The 12,782-nt window shown below is 43.5% G+C and overlaps 1 protein-coding gene across 1 annotated transcript in view; it reads right to left on the bottom strand.

Moving 5' to 3' along the window:
• The window catches only part of FKBP9 (FKBP prolyl isomerase 9), a 32,176-nt gene that overhangs the window by 2,466 nt on the left and 16,928 nt on the right, over positions 1-12,782 (bottom strand). The window contains exons 8-9 of the mRNA XM_084619545.1: positions 10,136-10,281; positions 3,751-3,914 (exon numbers count right to left, since the gene is read on the bottom strand). Of these exons, the coding sequence (XP_084475671.1) occupies positions 3,751-3,914; positions 10,136-10,281 (310 nt within the window). The remainder of the gene's footprint in view (positions 1-3,750; positions 3,915-10,135; positions 10,282-12,782) is intronic.

Consider the following 12,782-nt stretch of genomic DNA (forward strand, 5'->3'; position numbering starts at 1 on the left):
GGAGCTCTGGAGGTCTCCCCTGCTGGCTGGGAGTGATGGGGGTCTCCTGTGCTGCCAGCGGCAGCCAGGAGCAGCAGAGGTCCCCCCTGCCAGCCGGCACTGGCTGAAGTCACAGAGGTCTTTGGAAGTCACGGATTCCGTGACCTCCGTAACTAAATCGCAGCTTTAGTTATCATTAACCCTGGGATGAAATCTTGTTTAACATGTAAATTAGCATGTGTTCTAACACAATCTAATATTCCAATGCAGGCATTTGAGCTAAGTAGGTAACCTTTAGATTTTTGTCTAAAGGCTCCAGGAAGTCTGATTCTTTAAAAGGCTTCGGCTTCCCTAAATAGTAACTATTTGCTCTTTTGACATCCATATTCTGTAACCTCACCTCCCCTGGAGGGATTAAGGAAAAAAACAGCCAGTAACAGACTGATCAAGATGCAAGTCCAGTATAATAGCACAATTTTGGTTAAAAATTTGGAGGCCTCAGAACCACCTTTTCTTTGCAGACTCTGGGAGAAAGTTGGCTGGCTAGCATGGCCTACAACTCTGAGACCCTCCTAACCTTTAAGTACAATTTTGCAGTTGCCAGGGGTAGCTTTGACAACACAAGAGACAAAAGGGAATCTCAGACAACTGGAACAAAAAACAGGGACAAGGCCTCTACCTTGAGCAAATCTTTTAAACCAATTCCATAGGACGCTTTTTCTAGTAGGAGGCTTTCAGGACTCCAACAGGCTCCCTTCAGATAAGTATGAGACATCCTGCCCTAGAATCCCAGTCACCATATTGTCAGTTTAAGGGATTGAGAACCAGAGCATCCATGCCCATGCTGCCACAACTAAGATCACTCAAAAGCTGAAGAAGTGACTATAAAAAAAAAAAAGTAAAGAAAACTTTCCTGAAACCGGCTAAACCCCCACAAATTTTAACTAAAAACTGTGAACCTTTTTTAAACAAAAACTACTATACTGTTTAAGAACTATTTGCAAGCAATTATGTCAGCTAACGGAGAAAGGAAGAGGATCGTTGGTATTGCAACTGCTGTGAAAGGTGCAAAGAGAGTAAATAAGGGGTGACTAAAAGGGGTATGTACTTATACCCTCAGCCTATTTTATGCTGTCTCACGGAAACTGCGCACCCTGACTTAGCTGCCAGTTCCGCTGACAACCAGTTCTATGACTAGGCAACAATATAACAGAGAACTTTCAAAAGCTTTCTGACAACAAGAGAGATGCAACCACACACTCCCCTAAACTAGGCCCCAGTTCAAAGGAAACTTTTCCACTGGATCAGGCCACTAAAGCGTAAAGTTTTTTCTCATGCAACTGTAGGTAGTTTTTGTCATGGGATTTGGGATCCAATCCAGATCAGTAAAGGGTTGTGTCACTATTTGCCCTACAACCCTGGGTGCCTTAAATGCTTTGGTGCGGTAGCTACCAGCCTGAGATGCTGACTGCCAGCCTACAAGCATGCAGGTCACACCCTGAGTGGCCATGTGCTGTTCAGCAACTCTGACTCCAACAGCCTGTCTACAGCTGTACAGCCCCATCTGGCTTCCACCAGCCTTGGCTACCACCAGCAAGGTGACCCCAACATACCCCCAGCCCTCTTCTGGGCAATTCGGCGAAAGAATATCTTCATTTGTTCTTCTAAAGACAAAAGCATATCACAGCTTATTAACCTACTGGGTAAACACACTTCTATTTAAACACAGCATTTAGCTTATAGTAAAAATAAAACAAATTTATTAACAATAAGACATAGGTTAAGTGATGCCAAGTAAAAGGAATACAGTTAGAAAGGGCTATAAGCAAATAAAAGTGAAAACATGCATCTAAACATCTAAAACTTAATCTAGCAAGGTAAAAGCTTTTTCAAGATGGTTTCTCACCTATAGTCTGTTTCCAGTTTCAAACCCCTGCCCCTCTTTGTATAAAGAGCCCATTTTTCTCAGCTTGCAAGAGCTCTGTTCCCTTGTGTTTCTCTAGTGATGATTGCCAAAGATGGCTTCTGTCTTTGCTTACATCTTCCAAAGTTAAAATGATCTTGTTTTAAGAGGCAGGATGACCTCATGCTATTTTTCCCTTTCTATGGGCTCCTCATCCCTGTGTGTGTAAGTGGGGCTTCCACTGTTTTGATTCCACCATGCTGAATTTGCATAGAAGACAGGTAAATAGCTGCCATCTCTCGTGTCTGGGAGGGAACCTGTTCCTTCCTGTTTGGCCACAGACTTTAACACCTAATATTATTTATCCATATTTCCTCCTATAGTGTTAATATATATTTATTTCACCATGATATTAATCACTACTGTGCCATTAGCATTCAGAAAAGACCACACTCCAAACAGTTTTATAATACTGTATATTGTATACCAGCAGTTGATTCAATTGATTATCACTTGAGGTTCAGCCACCCTGTCTTTATAGGCCAATAAACCTTTAAAATGGATTCTTCTGAGGATTACCCCTGAAAGTAGGGTTTATTCAAGCTGCGAGGAAGGAGATATGGAGTCTGGTGGTGAAGGAAACTTCATGTTCTTTCTTCCCGCACTTGTTAGCTTAATAATTATGTTTACCTAATATGTAAAAATGGACCTTCACTGTCTTTTCTTGAAAACCAGGCTGCTCAGAGAATCAAATAAACATTCGTTTGTCTAAGGCAGACCTGGCTACCAACTTCCCCTGACATGCCTCATTTAATCACACTTTAGTCCTAATTCCAACATATATCCATCTCTTAACACACGCATTATGCAAGAATATTAATGCACAATAAGTTATTAGTTTTCAAATGATACCTCCCAAGGCATATATTGTAGAAAGGTTATTACAATTGTGTGTAGGGTGTAAATACAGGGTTACTTAGGATCACAGTCTTACAACAGAGAGCAAAGAGAATGGAACTATCACACTGCTGAAAGCTTTTTAAAGAGAGACAATAACATCAAATCTGCTCAGCTTCAAATAATGAATTAAAAATAGTTTCAGTTTTTACACCTGCATTTGAGCCCTCTAGACTCTCTTTTTTTAAGCAAATTTTCCTTTAATAAACAAAAAATGTCCCTTACGTGTTACCATCTAAAATACTGACACAAACAGAGGCAGGGAAACTGTGCACAAACTGCTGTCCAATGCAGCAATTGTACAGACTGACTAGATCATTTTCCCCCTCTAATCTCAGTTACAATAATCTCAGGTGCTATTTGTAACAATAGCAGCCACAAAACTTCACAGAGAAGTGTGATTTTCAACATTTACAAACATTTGGACCCAACACCCTTTCTCACATCTCCCCGCCAGCCCCTCTATAGATCGAGCTCTGGTACCAATAATCACATCCAAGCTTCTCCCTCCCCATTCAGTTCTGAAACACAACGTACATTACATCTATTCTGTAGACAAGAGCCTTTCAGCTCTACTGTAAGGGTAGGAATGGAGCAGCGATAGGAGAGAGGGAGAGAGAGATAATAGGAAGAAGGCGGGAAAGGGATTTATTCTTTTAACTTGTCTTTCTGCCTTTTGACAGCCCATATTGTTCTTGGTAGGGTTTTTTGAAAATTTAAAATGTAAATTTCATTTAAAATGGCAGCTTCCTGTTAACTTGGTAATAACCATAGCCTGGGCTGGATAAACTCAAAAACTTAAAGACAAAACCTGACTTATCCATGAGCTTGATGGTGGTGGAGCTGGGGGGGGGAGGGGAGGCGCGGAGAAAAAAAAAAATCTATGCAGGTGGTTTTACCCCTAAACTCACCTCCTCCAGAAAAACTTCTCCATTATTATCCTTGTCGATTTCTTCAAAGAGATTTGGAGAGACATCACCATGCCAGACAAACATGTAGCCATCAGGTAAACCAGACACTAGTTCCAGCAGTTCGATGTCAAAAACTAATACTGCACTACCAGGAACTTCTCCTTCTGTCACAACAAATGGCACAGTTAAGTATTAACTTTCAGTTAAGTGGCAAAAGGACAATTTAGGTTTTTTCACAATTAAAAAAAATCTATTACTTAAAGTGCAACAACAAACAAGTGCTTCACTAGGGGTCCGATCCAAGCCCAATAAAATCAATGGGAGTCTTTTCATTGACTTCAGTGGGAACTGGATCAGGCCTTATATAAACAGCAAACTGGGGTTAGACCATACAAAATTTTATTATATGAGACACATGAAGCACTACATATTTGCCATAAGTGACATATGTAATGTGAGTTTTAATCTTAAAGGCCCTGACTCGGGAAAGGCACATAAACAACTTTAATTTAAGCACTTGAATGGAACTTAAGCATTTGCTTAGGTGCCCTTCCTGAATAGGGATGCTTTCCTGAATTGGTGGCCTAGCTAACTTTAAATCCAGACACTTAATATAAAAGTTAACTTTTCCTTAATAACTGTGTCCCAAATTTTTATTAATAAAAAAGAAAAGGTATATGGCAATATATGGCAGCTGCATATAGCCTCTAGCTACAGATACAAGACTGTCTTTGTTGTCTGATATATTTCCTCCACTGGGACTCTTCTTTGAGGAGACTGAATTTGCATGATATTGGGTATTTTTTAAAAAAGAAAACAAATCAAAAAGGAACTTCTGTTCCAAAATGAATAAAGGAGTCTCACCAGATATGTAAGAAAATACTAACATATTCAGAATCATGCTAGCATTTACTCCAGACCATATATCCAATGTAATCTCAATAGTGTCAAATATCAACGACACATAATTTTGTAGAATTCTTAAATAAAAATAGTGTTTTTAATTAATAATTTTATGGTGGTTGTCTTGGAGTCACGTACAAATCAAAGAGGTGTTCAATTAATCTCTCAAATTTATTCCACATTAAACTCAGTGTGATGCCTGACGCTGAATCTTTATACAACAGAAGTTGTCTATGTTCTTTAGGAATCCAAATCCTACAAAGTCAGAGTGGGCTGTGGTGATGCATCTTCTTCCATCAGAGCCTAGAGTTTGATATCATTAGGACACCATTCACCAAGTTCTTTTAATTTAAAAGGCCAATAACAACTCCATGTACTGGGAGCTGATAGTCCTCTGAAGTTTCTATGTTTTATAATCAATTCTTGGAGCCCTATAATGCCAAATTAAAGTCTCAATCCCACGAAGTTCCTCCTGCAGATTAACTCTATCCCATGCAGAGCTACACCGACTCCAATAAGACTGTGCACACGGACAAGCGGAAGTGCAGGCCCAAGTACAAAATTATCAAACAATCCATCATAATGCCTCACTTTTAGCACCTAGAAATGACTGGGATTCACAAATCCTGGGTTCAGCACCTAGGCTCCCTGTATAATGAATGGGAAAAGACAGGCACCAAAGAATGGGATTCACAAGAGGCAGCACGCTGAGTGAGGAATCGCCCGAGCTAACCAATGGGAGATGCAAAGGGAAGGCGTGTGCCCCAAGCCCTGCCCTTCACAGGGAGTTAGGAGTCAAGTCTGGACTGCAGGAAGGCACCTAAATCTAGTTTGGATTCACAGTTGTGAACCCTCTTCTGGAATCAGGCGCCTAAGGGGTTTCTTACAAGAGGAGGAGGAGGAGCTCCCTCATAACTTTTAGCTCTGTAGTTACGGTACTCACCTGGGAGTCACTCACTCAAGTGACAGTTCAGTGTCTAAGCCCTGGTCTACACTACGAGGTTAGGTTGAATTTAGCCGTGCTAGGTCGATTTTATAAGCAATGTGTCTACACAACCAACCCCATTCCGTCGACCTAAAGGGCTCTTAAAATCAACTTCTGTACTCCTCCCCAGCTAGGGCAGTAGTGCTAAAATAGATCTTGCTGGGTCAAATTTGGGGTAGTGCAAATTTGACGGTACTGGCCTCCGGGGGCTATCCCAGAGTGCTCCAATGTGACCGCTCTGGACAGCACTTTCAACTCCGATGCACTAGCAGGTAGACAGGAAAAGCCCCAAGAAATTTTGAATTTCATTTCCTGTTTGGTCAGCGTGGCGAGCTCAGCAGCACAGGAGACCATGCAGTCCCCCCAGAATCGCAAACGAGCTCCAGCATGGACTGAATGGGAGACACTGGATCTGACTGGTGTATGGGGAGAAGAATCTGTGCAGGCAGAACTCCGATCAAAAAGAAGAAATACTAATATTGATGCCAAAATCACACAGAGCATGGTGGACAGAGGCGACAACAGGAACATGTGTGAAAGTTAAGGAGCTCAGGCAAGCCTACCAAAAGACAAAGGAGGCAAACGGTCGCTCCGGGTCAGAGCCCATACATGCCGCTTCTATGATCAGCTGCATGGCATTCTAGGGGGGGAACCCTACCACTACCCCACCACTGTCTGTGGATACCTGCAAGGGGGGAGTCTCACGCCACAAGGAGGAGGATTTTGTGGATGAGGAAGAGGAGGAGAAGGCACAGCAGGCAAGCGGTGAATCCGTTCTCCCCAGCAGCCAGGACCTTTTCATCACCCTGGAGCCAATACTCTCCCCAGGCGGGATCCTGGACCCTGAAGCCAGAGAAGGCACCTCTGGTGAGTGCACATTTGTAACTACAGAACAGGGTTTAAAAGCAATTGTGTTTAATACTTGATTTGCCCTGAAGAATTCGGATGCATTCGCGGCCAGTACAGCTACTGGAAAAGCCTGTGAACATGTCTGGGGACAGAGTGGGAATCCCCCAGGGACATCTCTATGAAGCTCTCCTGGAGGTACTCTGAAAGCCTTTGCAGAAGGTTTCTGGGGAGGGTTGCCTTATTTTGTCCTCCACGGTAGGACACTTTACCATGACAAGCCAGTAGCAAGTAGTCTGGAATCACTGCAGCACAAAGCATGGCAGTGAATGGTCCTGGGTTTTGGTCGCATTCAAGCAACATTCAGTCTATGTCTTTCTGTGTTAGCTCAGGAGACCGATATGATTCATGGTCACCTGGTTGAAATAGGGGAATTTTTGTAAGGGAACAGTAAAAGGACCCCGTTCATGCTGGGCTGTTTGCGCTTGGGTAAAAGGGATCATCCCAGAGAATACCCATGCAGTGGGAGGTGCATGCCGCACAGCCACCAAAAACCACAGCCCCTCCTTTTAAATGGCAAAGCCAACCGGCATTCCTTGCTATGGGAAAGGATGGCACTGCACTTTGAAACAATTCCCACATGTTATAAAGGCAGAAAAAGGCAACCCCGCGTACCCTTTGGCTTACCCTGGCTGCCTGGAAACTGAATTCTGTTGCCCAGCCGTGTGTGATGTGTCACCATACCCACAGGCACTCGATATAAAAGGCAAAATGCGACCTTGTACCTAAAGCACATGTGCTGTCTGCTGTGAATTGCTTGATTCACTGTGAAAGAGTCTCCCTTTTGTTCTCAGAAATGTATCATCTTAAATTTTACTCTCCCTTTTTATCCCCCCGCAGGTGCAAGTGTTTCTACGCTCCCCCTATCATCTCCGTCCCTGAGGTTATCACAGATTAGAAGGAGGGAAAAAAAAGCACTCGCGATGACATGTTTTCCGAGCTCATGCAATCCTCCAGCACTGATAGGGCACAGCTTAATGCATGGAGGCATTCAGTGGCAGAGGCCAGGAAAGCATTAAGTGACAGCAAGGAGCAGAGGCAGGAAGCGATGCTGAGACTAATGGAGGAGCAAACGGACATGATGAGGCATCTGGTGGAGCTGCAGGAAAGCCAACAAGAGCACAGACCCCCGCTACATCCACTGTATAACCGCCTGCCCTCCTCCCCAAGTTCCATATCCTCCTCACCCAGACGCTCAAGAACACGGCGGGGAGAGGCTCTGGGCACCCAGCCACTCCACTCCAGAGGATGGCCCAAGCAACAGAAGGCTGTTATTCAAACAGTGTTGATTTGTAGTGTGGCTACAATAAGCAATGTGCCCTTGTCCTTCCCCCCTCCCTCACCCCACCCGGGCTACGTTGTCAGTTATCTCACTAAGAAAGAATGCATGGTTTCAAAACAGTATAGTACCTTTATTTCCTTTGCCAGCTGTGATCAAAGTGGGGAGGGTGGTTGGCTTACAGGGAATTAAAATCAACAAAGGGGGCGGGTTTGCAGCAAGGAGAAACACACACAACTGTCACACTGTAGTCTGGCCAGTCATGAAACCAGTTTTCAAAGCCTCTCTGATGCGCGGCATGCCTAGCTGTGCTCTTCTAATCATCCTAGCGTCTGGCTGCTCAAAATCAGCAGTCAGGCAATTTGCCTCAACCTTCCACCCCGCCATAAACGTCTCCCCCTTACTCTCACAGATATTATGGAGCACACAGCAAGCAGCAATAACCAGCAATAACAATGGTAATGTTGGTTGTGCTGACGTCTAACCTAGTCAGCAAACAGCACCAGTGGGCTTTTAAATGTCCAAAGGCACATTCTACCACCATTCTGCACTTGTTCAGCCTACAGCTGAACTGCTCCTTACTACTGTCCAGGCTGCCTGTGTACAGCTTCATGAGCCATGGGTAGGCTGGGTCCCCAAAGATAACTATTCGCATTTCAACATCCTCTACGGTAATTTTCTGGTCTGGGAAGTAAGGCCCTTCTTGCAGCTGCTCAAACAGCCCGAAGTTCCTAAAGATGCGAGCGTCATGCACCCTTCCCGGCCATCCCACGTTGATGTCGGTGAAATGTCCCTTGTGATCCACCAGTGCTTGCAGCACCATTGAGAAGTACCCCTTGTGGTTTATGTACTGGTTGGCAAGGTAGTCTGGTGCCAAGATAGGGATGTGTGTTCCGTTTATCGCCCCACTACAGTTAGGGAACTCCATTGCAGCAAAGCCATCTAGTATGATCTGCACATTTCCCAGATATTTCTGGATAACAGAACGTCAGTGATTGCATTGGCTACTTGGATCACAGCAATCCCCACAGTAGATTTCCCCACTCCAAATTGATTCCCGACTGACCGGTAGCAGTCGGGCGTTGGAAGCTTCCAAAGGGCTATTGCCACTTGCTTCTCAACTGTCAGGGCAGCTCTCATCTTGGTATTCCTGCGCTTCAGGGCAGGGGAAAGCAACTCTCAAAGTTCCAAGAAAGTGGTCTTACGCATGCGAAAGTTTCACAGCCACTGGGAATCATCCCATACCGGCAACACTATGTGGTCCCACCAGTCTGTGCTTGTTTGCCGGGCCCAGAATTGGCGTTCCACTGTATCAACCAGCCCCACTGCCGCCATGATGTCCCAATTGCCACAGCCTGTGCTTTCAGGAACGTCTGTGTCCATGTCCTCCTCACAATCATCCTCTTGCTGGCGTCTCTTAGCCAGGTTTTGCACATATTGCAGGATAATGCGTGAGGTGTTTACAATGCTCACAACAGCAGGGTGAGCTGAGCGGGCTCCATGCTTGCCGTGCTATGTCGTCTGCATGGGTAACCCAGGAAAAGAGGTGCGAAATGATTTTCTACCGTTGCTTTCACAGAGGGAGGGAGGGAGGGGAGACTGACGACACGTACCCAAAACCACCCACAACAATGTTTTTGCCCCATCAGGCACTGGGAGCTTAACCCAGAATTCCAATGGGCAGCAGAGACTGTGGGAACTGTGGGATAGCTACCCACATTGCACCGCTCCATGAGTCGATGCTAGCCACGGTATTGAGGATGCACTCCACCAACTTAATGCGCTTAGTGGGGACATGCACAATTGACTGTATAAAATCGATTTCTAAAGAGCGACCTCTATAAAATCAACCTAATTTCGTAGTGTAGACATACCCTAAGATGCTTTGTGAATCTAGCCCTTCTGCCGACAGCATTCCATTAAGACAAAGAAACATTCCTGACACATGGAGACACTGGCGCTCAGTGGTGTCCCGTGGTAATCAGCACACTGGCCAGAATGTCACATTTTCAGAGCTATATTATTAAAGGTGGAAAGTTTATTTCAACCAAACACTGTTTTGTTAAATTACTGGCCTGGAAAAGCTCCAAAGAGAGCACTTTAACACTACTGGATAATTTTAAAAATGTTAAAAAAAACAAAAAACAAACAATCCATATGTTTAAAAATAGTATTTTTCCTTACCATTTCAAGCCACTCGTACCCTCCTGCCCCAGAAATAATGAAAAACAAGACTAACAACACATATACATCAGTCGCTCAGTAGGTAATAAGTTACACCACCAGTCGTCTATTAGGTTGCATTTACTTACCAACACCAGCTTCTCCATAACCAAGATGGGGCGGAATAACAACTGTTCGCCTCTCTCCAACGCACATATCTCTAAGACCCATGTCCATCCCCAAAACAACCTGTCCAGATCCCAGAACTATATTATATGTTTTACCAAGACTAAGCCTGAAAAATAAAAAAGAATTTTTACTACTTCCAAGTTATCACTCAAACTGTACAGTTTCTATATCAAAGTCCCTATGTGGCCAAAAATCAAGTTTACCCCTAATTCTATGTGCTTCTAAATAGCCAAGTGGTGTAGTTGCTGAGGTAACAGATTGTAGCTCCTATCTCATACAGACATCATCATCACTTGAATTAAACCTGATTAAGGATTTTAATCCTCCCAAATCAAATCAAACTCTGAAATACTTTGTCATTCAAAAAAGGGCTTCTTGCCTTGCAAATATCTTTGGGAAAAAATACTTTGTAAGCCACAGGCCTGATTCTGCAAAGGCTTAAGCACATGAGTAAATTTACTCATACAAGGAATCCCCTTGGCTAAATAAATCCAGCTGGGATTTTCAGAGGAGTTTAAAGGAACCATGCATCAAACTGCCATTGAAATTCAATTCAATTTCTTAGGCTCCATTCAGAATCCCAGTTTGTGTGTCTAGTATATGAGGTAACTAATTTGAACCCCAAGGCAACTGAGGTCTTTATCATTTCTAAGAATCTTGCTAATATTTTAGTCCTATCATGTTATAAATTATGACTTTCTACTGGGGTCTTATTTCTAAGATGTATTTCTGTGGAGTGATAAACACATTATATATACTTTGTCTGCAATGTTGTTGTAGCTGTGCTGGTCACAGGATATTAAAAAGACATGGTGGGTGAGGTAATATCTTTTATTGGACCAACTTCTGTTGGTGAGAGAGATTCTGTACCTTTCAGTCAGGAGGTAATAATTATACCGCCGGTTGTTTATTAGGTTTCATTTACTTACCAATGCCAGCTTCTCCATAACCAAGAAAGGGCAGAATAGTACCTGTCCATCTCTTTCCAATGCATATATCTCTAAGACCCATGTCCATCCCCAATATATTCAATAAAAGATATTACCTCACCCACCTGGTCTCTCTTAAATATACATTATAATTCTAAAAGGCAAGTTTGCAATCTTGGGACTTTTTACTGGCACCTATCCTTGCAGCATCCGAGTGCCCCTTTTTCTGTCAGTCTCTTTTGTCATTTTTTGCTGAATTGTGTGACCTGAGTATAGAGCCTCTATAAGGAAAGGATGGATGGTCCTGTGATTAGGGCACTACCCTAGCACTTTGAAGACCTGTGTGTCAACAGATATGACAGTGCCCTGCAATAGCCTTATAGGCCTGGCTTGACATGTGTCATTGGAGGTGGGTGAGGTGTCATTTCTTGGGAGATAGGATTAGGGGAGGTAAATGTATCAGCTGGCTGGAAACAGAATGTCTGTACTAGCTAAGATAAGGGGAGAACACTCATGGAACCATTTACAATGGATAAAATAAATTCGGAATACAAATAGAAAGTTCTACATTGACGTTGTATGGAAGAGCATACTGTACGGGAATTGTTTCCTACAAAGCAACCAAGACAATCCCAAAACATAACATGCAGCGTATAGTAAATGCAATGCACTGTGTACATGTATACAAAGGTAGAGGTTTTACTGTGTAGGTCTGCATGTATGGTACATCCTATATCCACTGTGCTTGATTCTGATCAACTAAGCATAGCTTTGCTGCATGCCAAATAAAGGAATCTGAGTGACAAAATTGGAGTTGAACTGAGTTCTTGGGGACCCAAGTGGAAGGGGCTCTGGGAGGAAACCCCAACAATCCTGGGCAAACTTTATGGAATTAAGTTAAACCTTACTGAATTACATTTAATATCTTTGGGGTCCATTGTATTGAAAATGCAAATTTTTGTATGCTATTTTGCGGTTGTATGGAACACCACTTAGGAGGAATGAGGATTTAATGCAATCTCTGGGAGACAAGGTGAACTTCAAAAGACTGTGCTGAATAACACAGCAGAGACAAATTGATCTTTTGGGACAGCAGGTACGGGGTGAGGGGGGTGCTATTGCAAACCTCCACCTTCTGACTCAGCCCTTACCCTGAGGAGGGGACCTTTGCTGTGCTGATCACCTGTTACAGTAGGACAGTTCAAAGACCTAATCTGGATTCTTCAGGGACTAAAAGACAAAGAAAGAACTTCTGTTTAAACAGCCTGGTTTTAAACACATTCGGGGCCTTCGTTCTGATCCAGCAAATGGACAGGACCTCTGGTCCATGGATGGACACAATCCTTAGAGATGGGCTCAAAGGAGACTGACAAGGACCAGAGCCCTGGTGGAGACTAGGGAGGGAGGAGGGGACTCTAGTAAGCTTATTAGCATGCATGTAGGTTCTATTATGGTGTTTAATATGTTCTCTGTAACACTATTATCCTAAGAATAAATAAGTTTGCATAGAAAGAGCTGTGTGGTAGCTTAACAGTGCGCAATTGCACTGTTATCAGTCTCTGAAGAGGAAGCAAGCAGGTCTGCTTAGGCAGACTGTCTTTTGCTGAGAATAACATAATGAAAACAGGGAACTAACTGTTCAGCCTGGAAATACCTGGGTCAGGAGGTAGATAGATAT

This window comes from Lepidochelys olivacea (assembly GCF_965140295.1).
Source record: "Lepidochelys olivacea isolate rLepOli2 genome assembly, chromosome: 2".
Classification (NCBI taxonomy): Eukaryota; Metazoa; Chordata; order Testudines; family Cheloniidae; genus Lepidochelys; species Lepidochelys olivacea.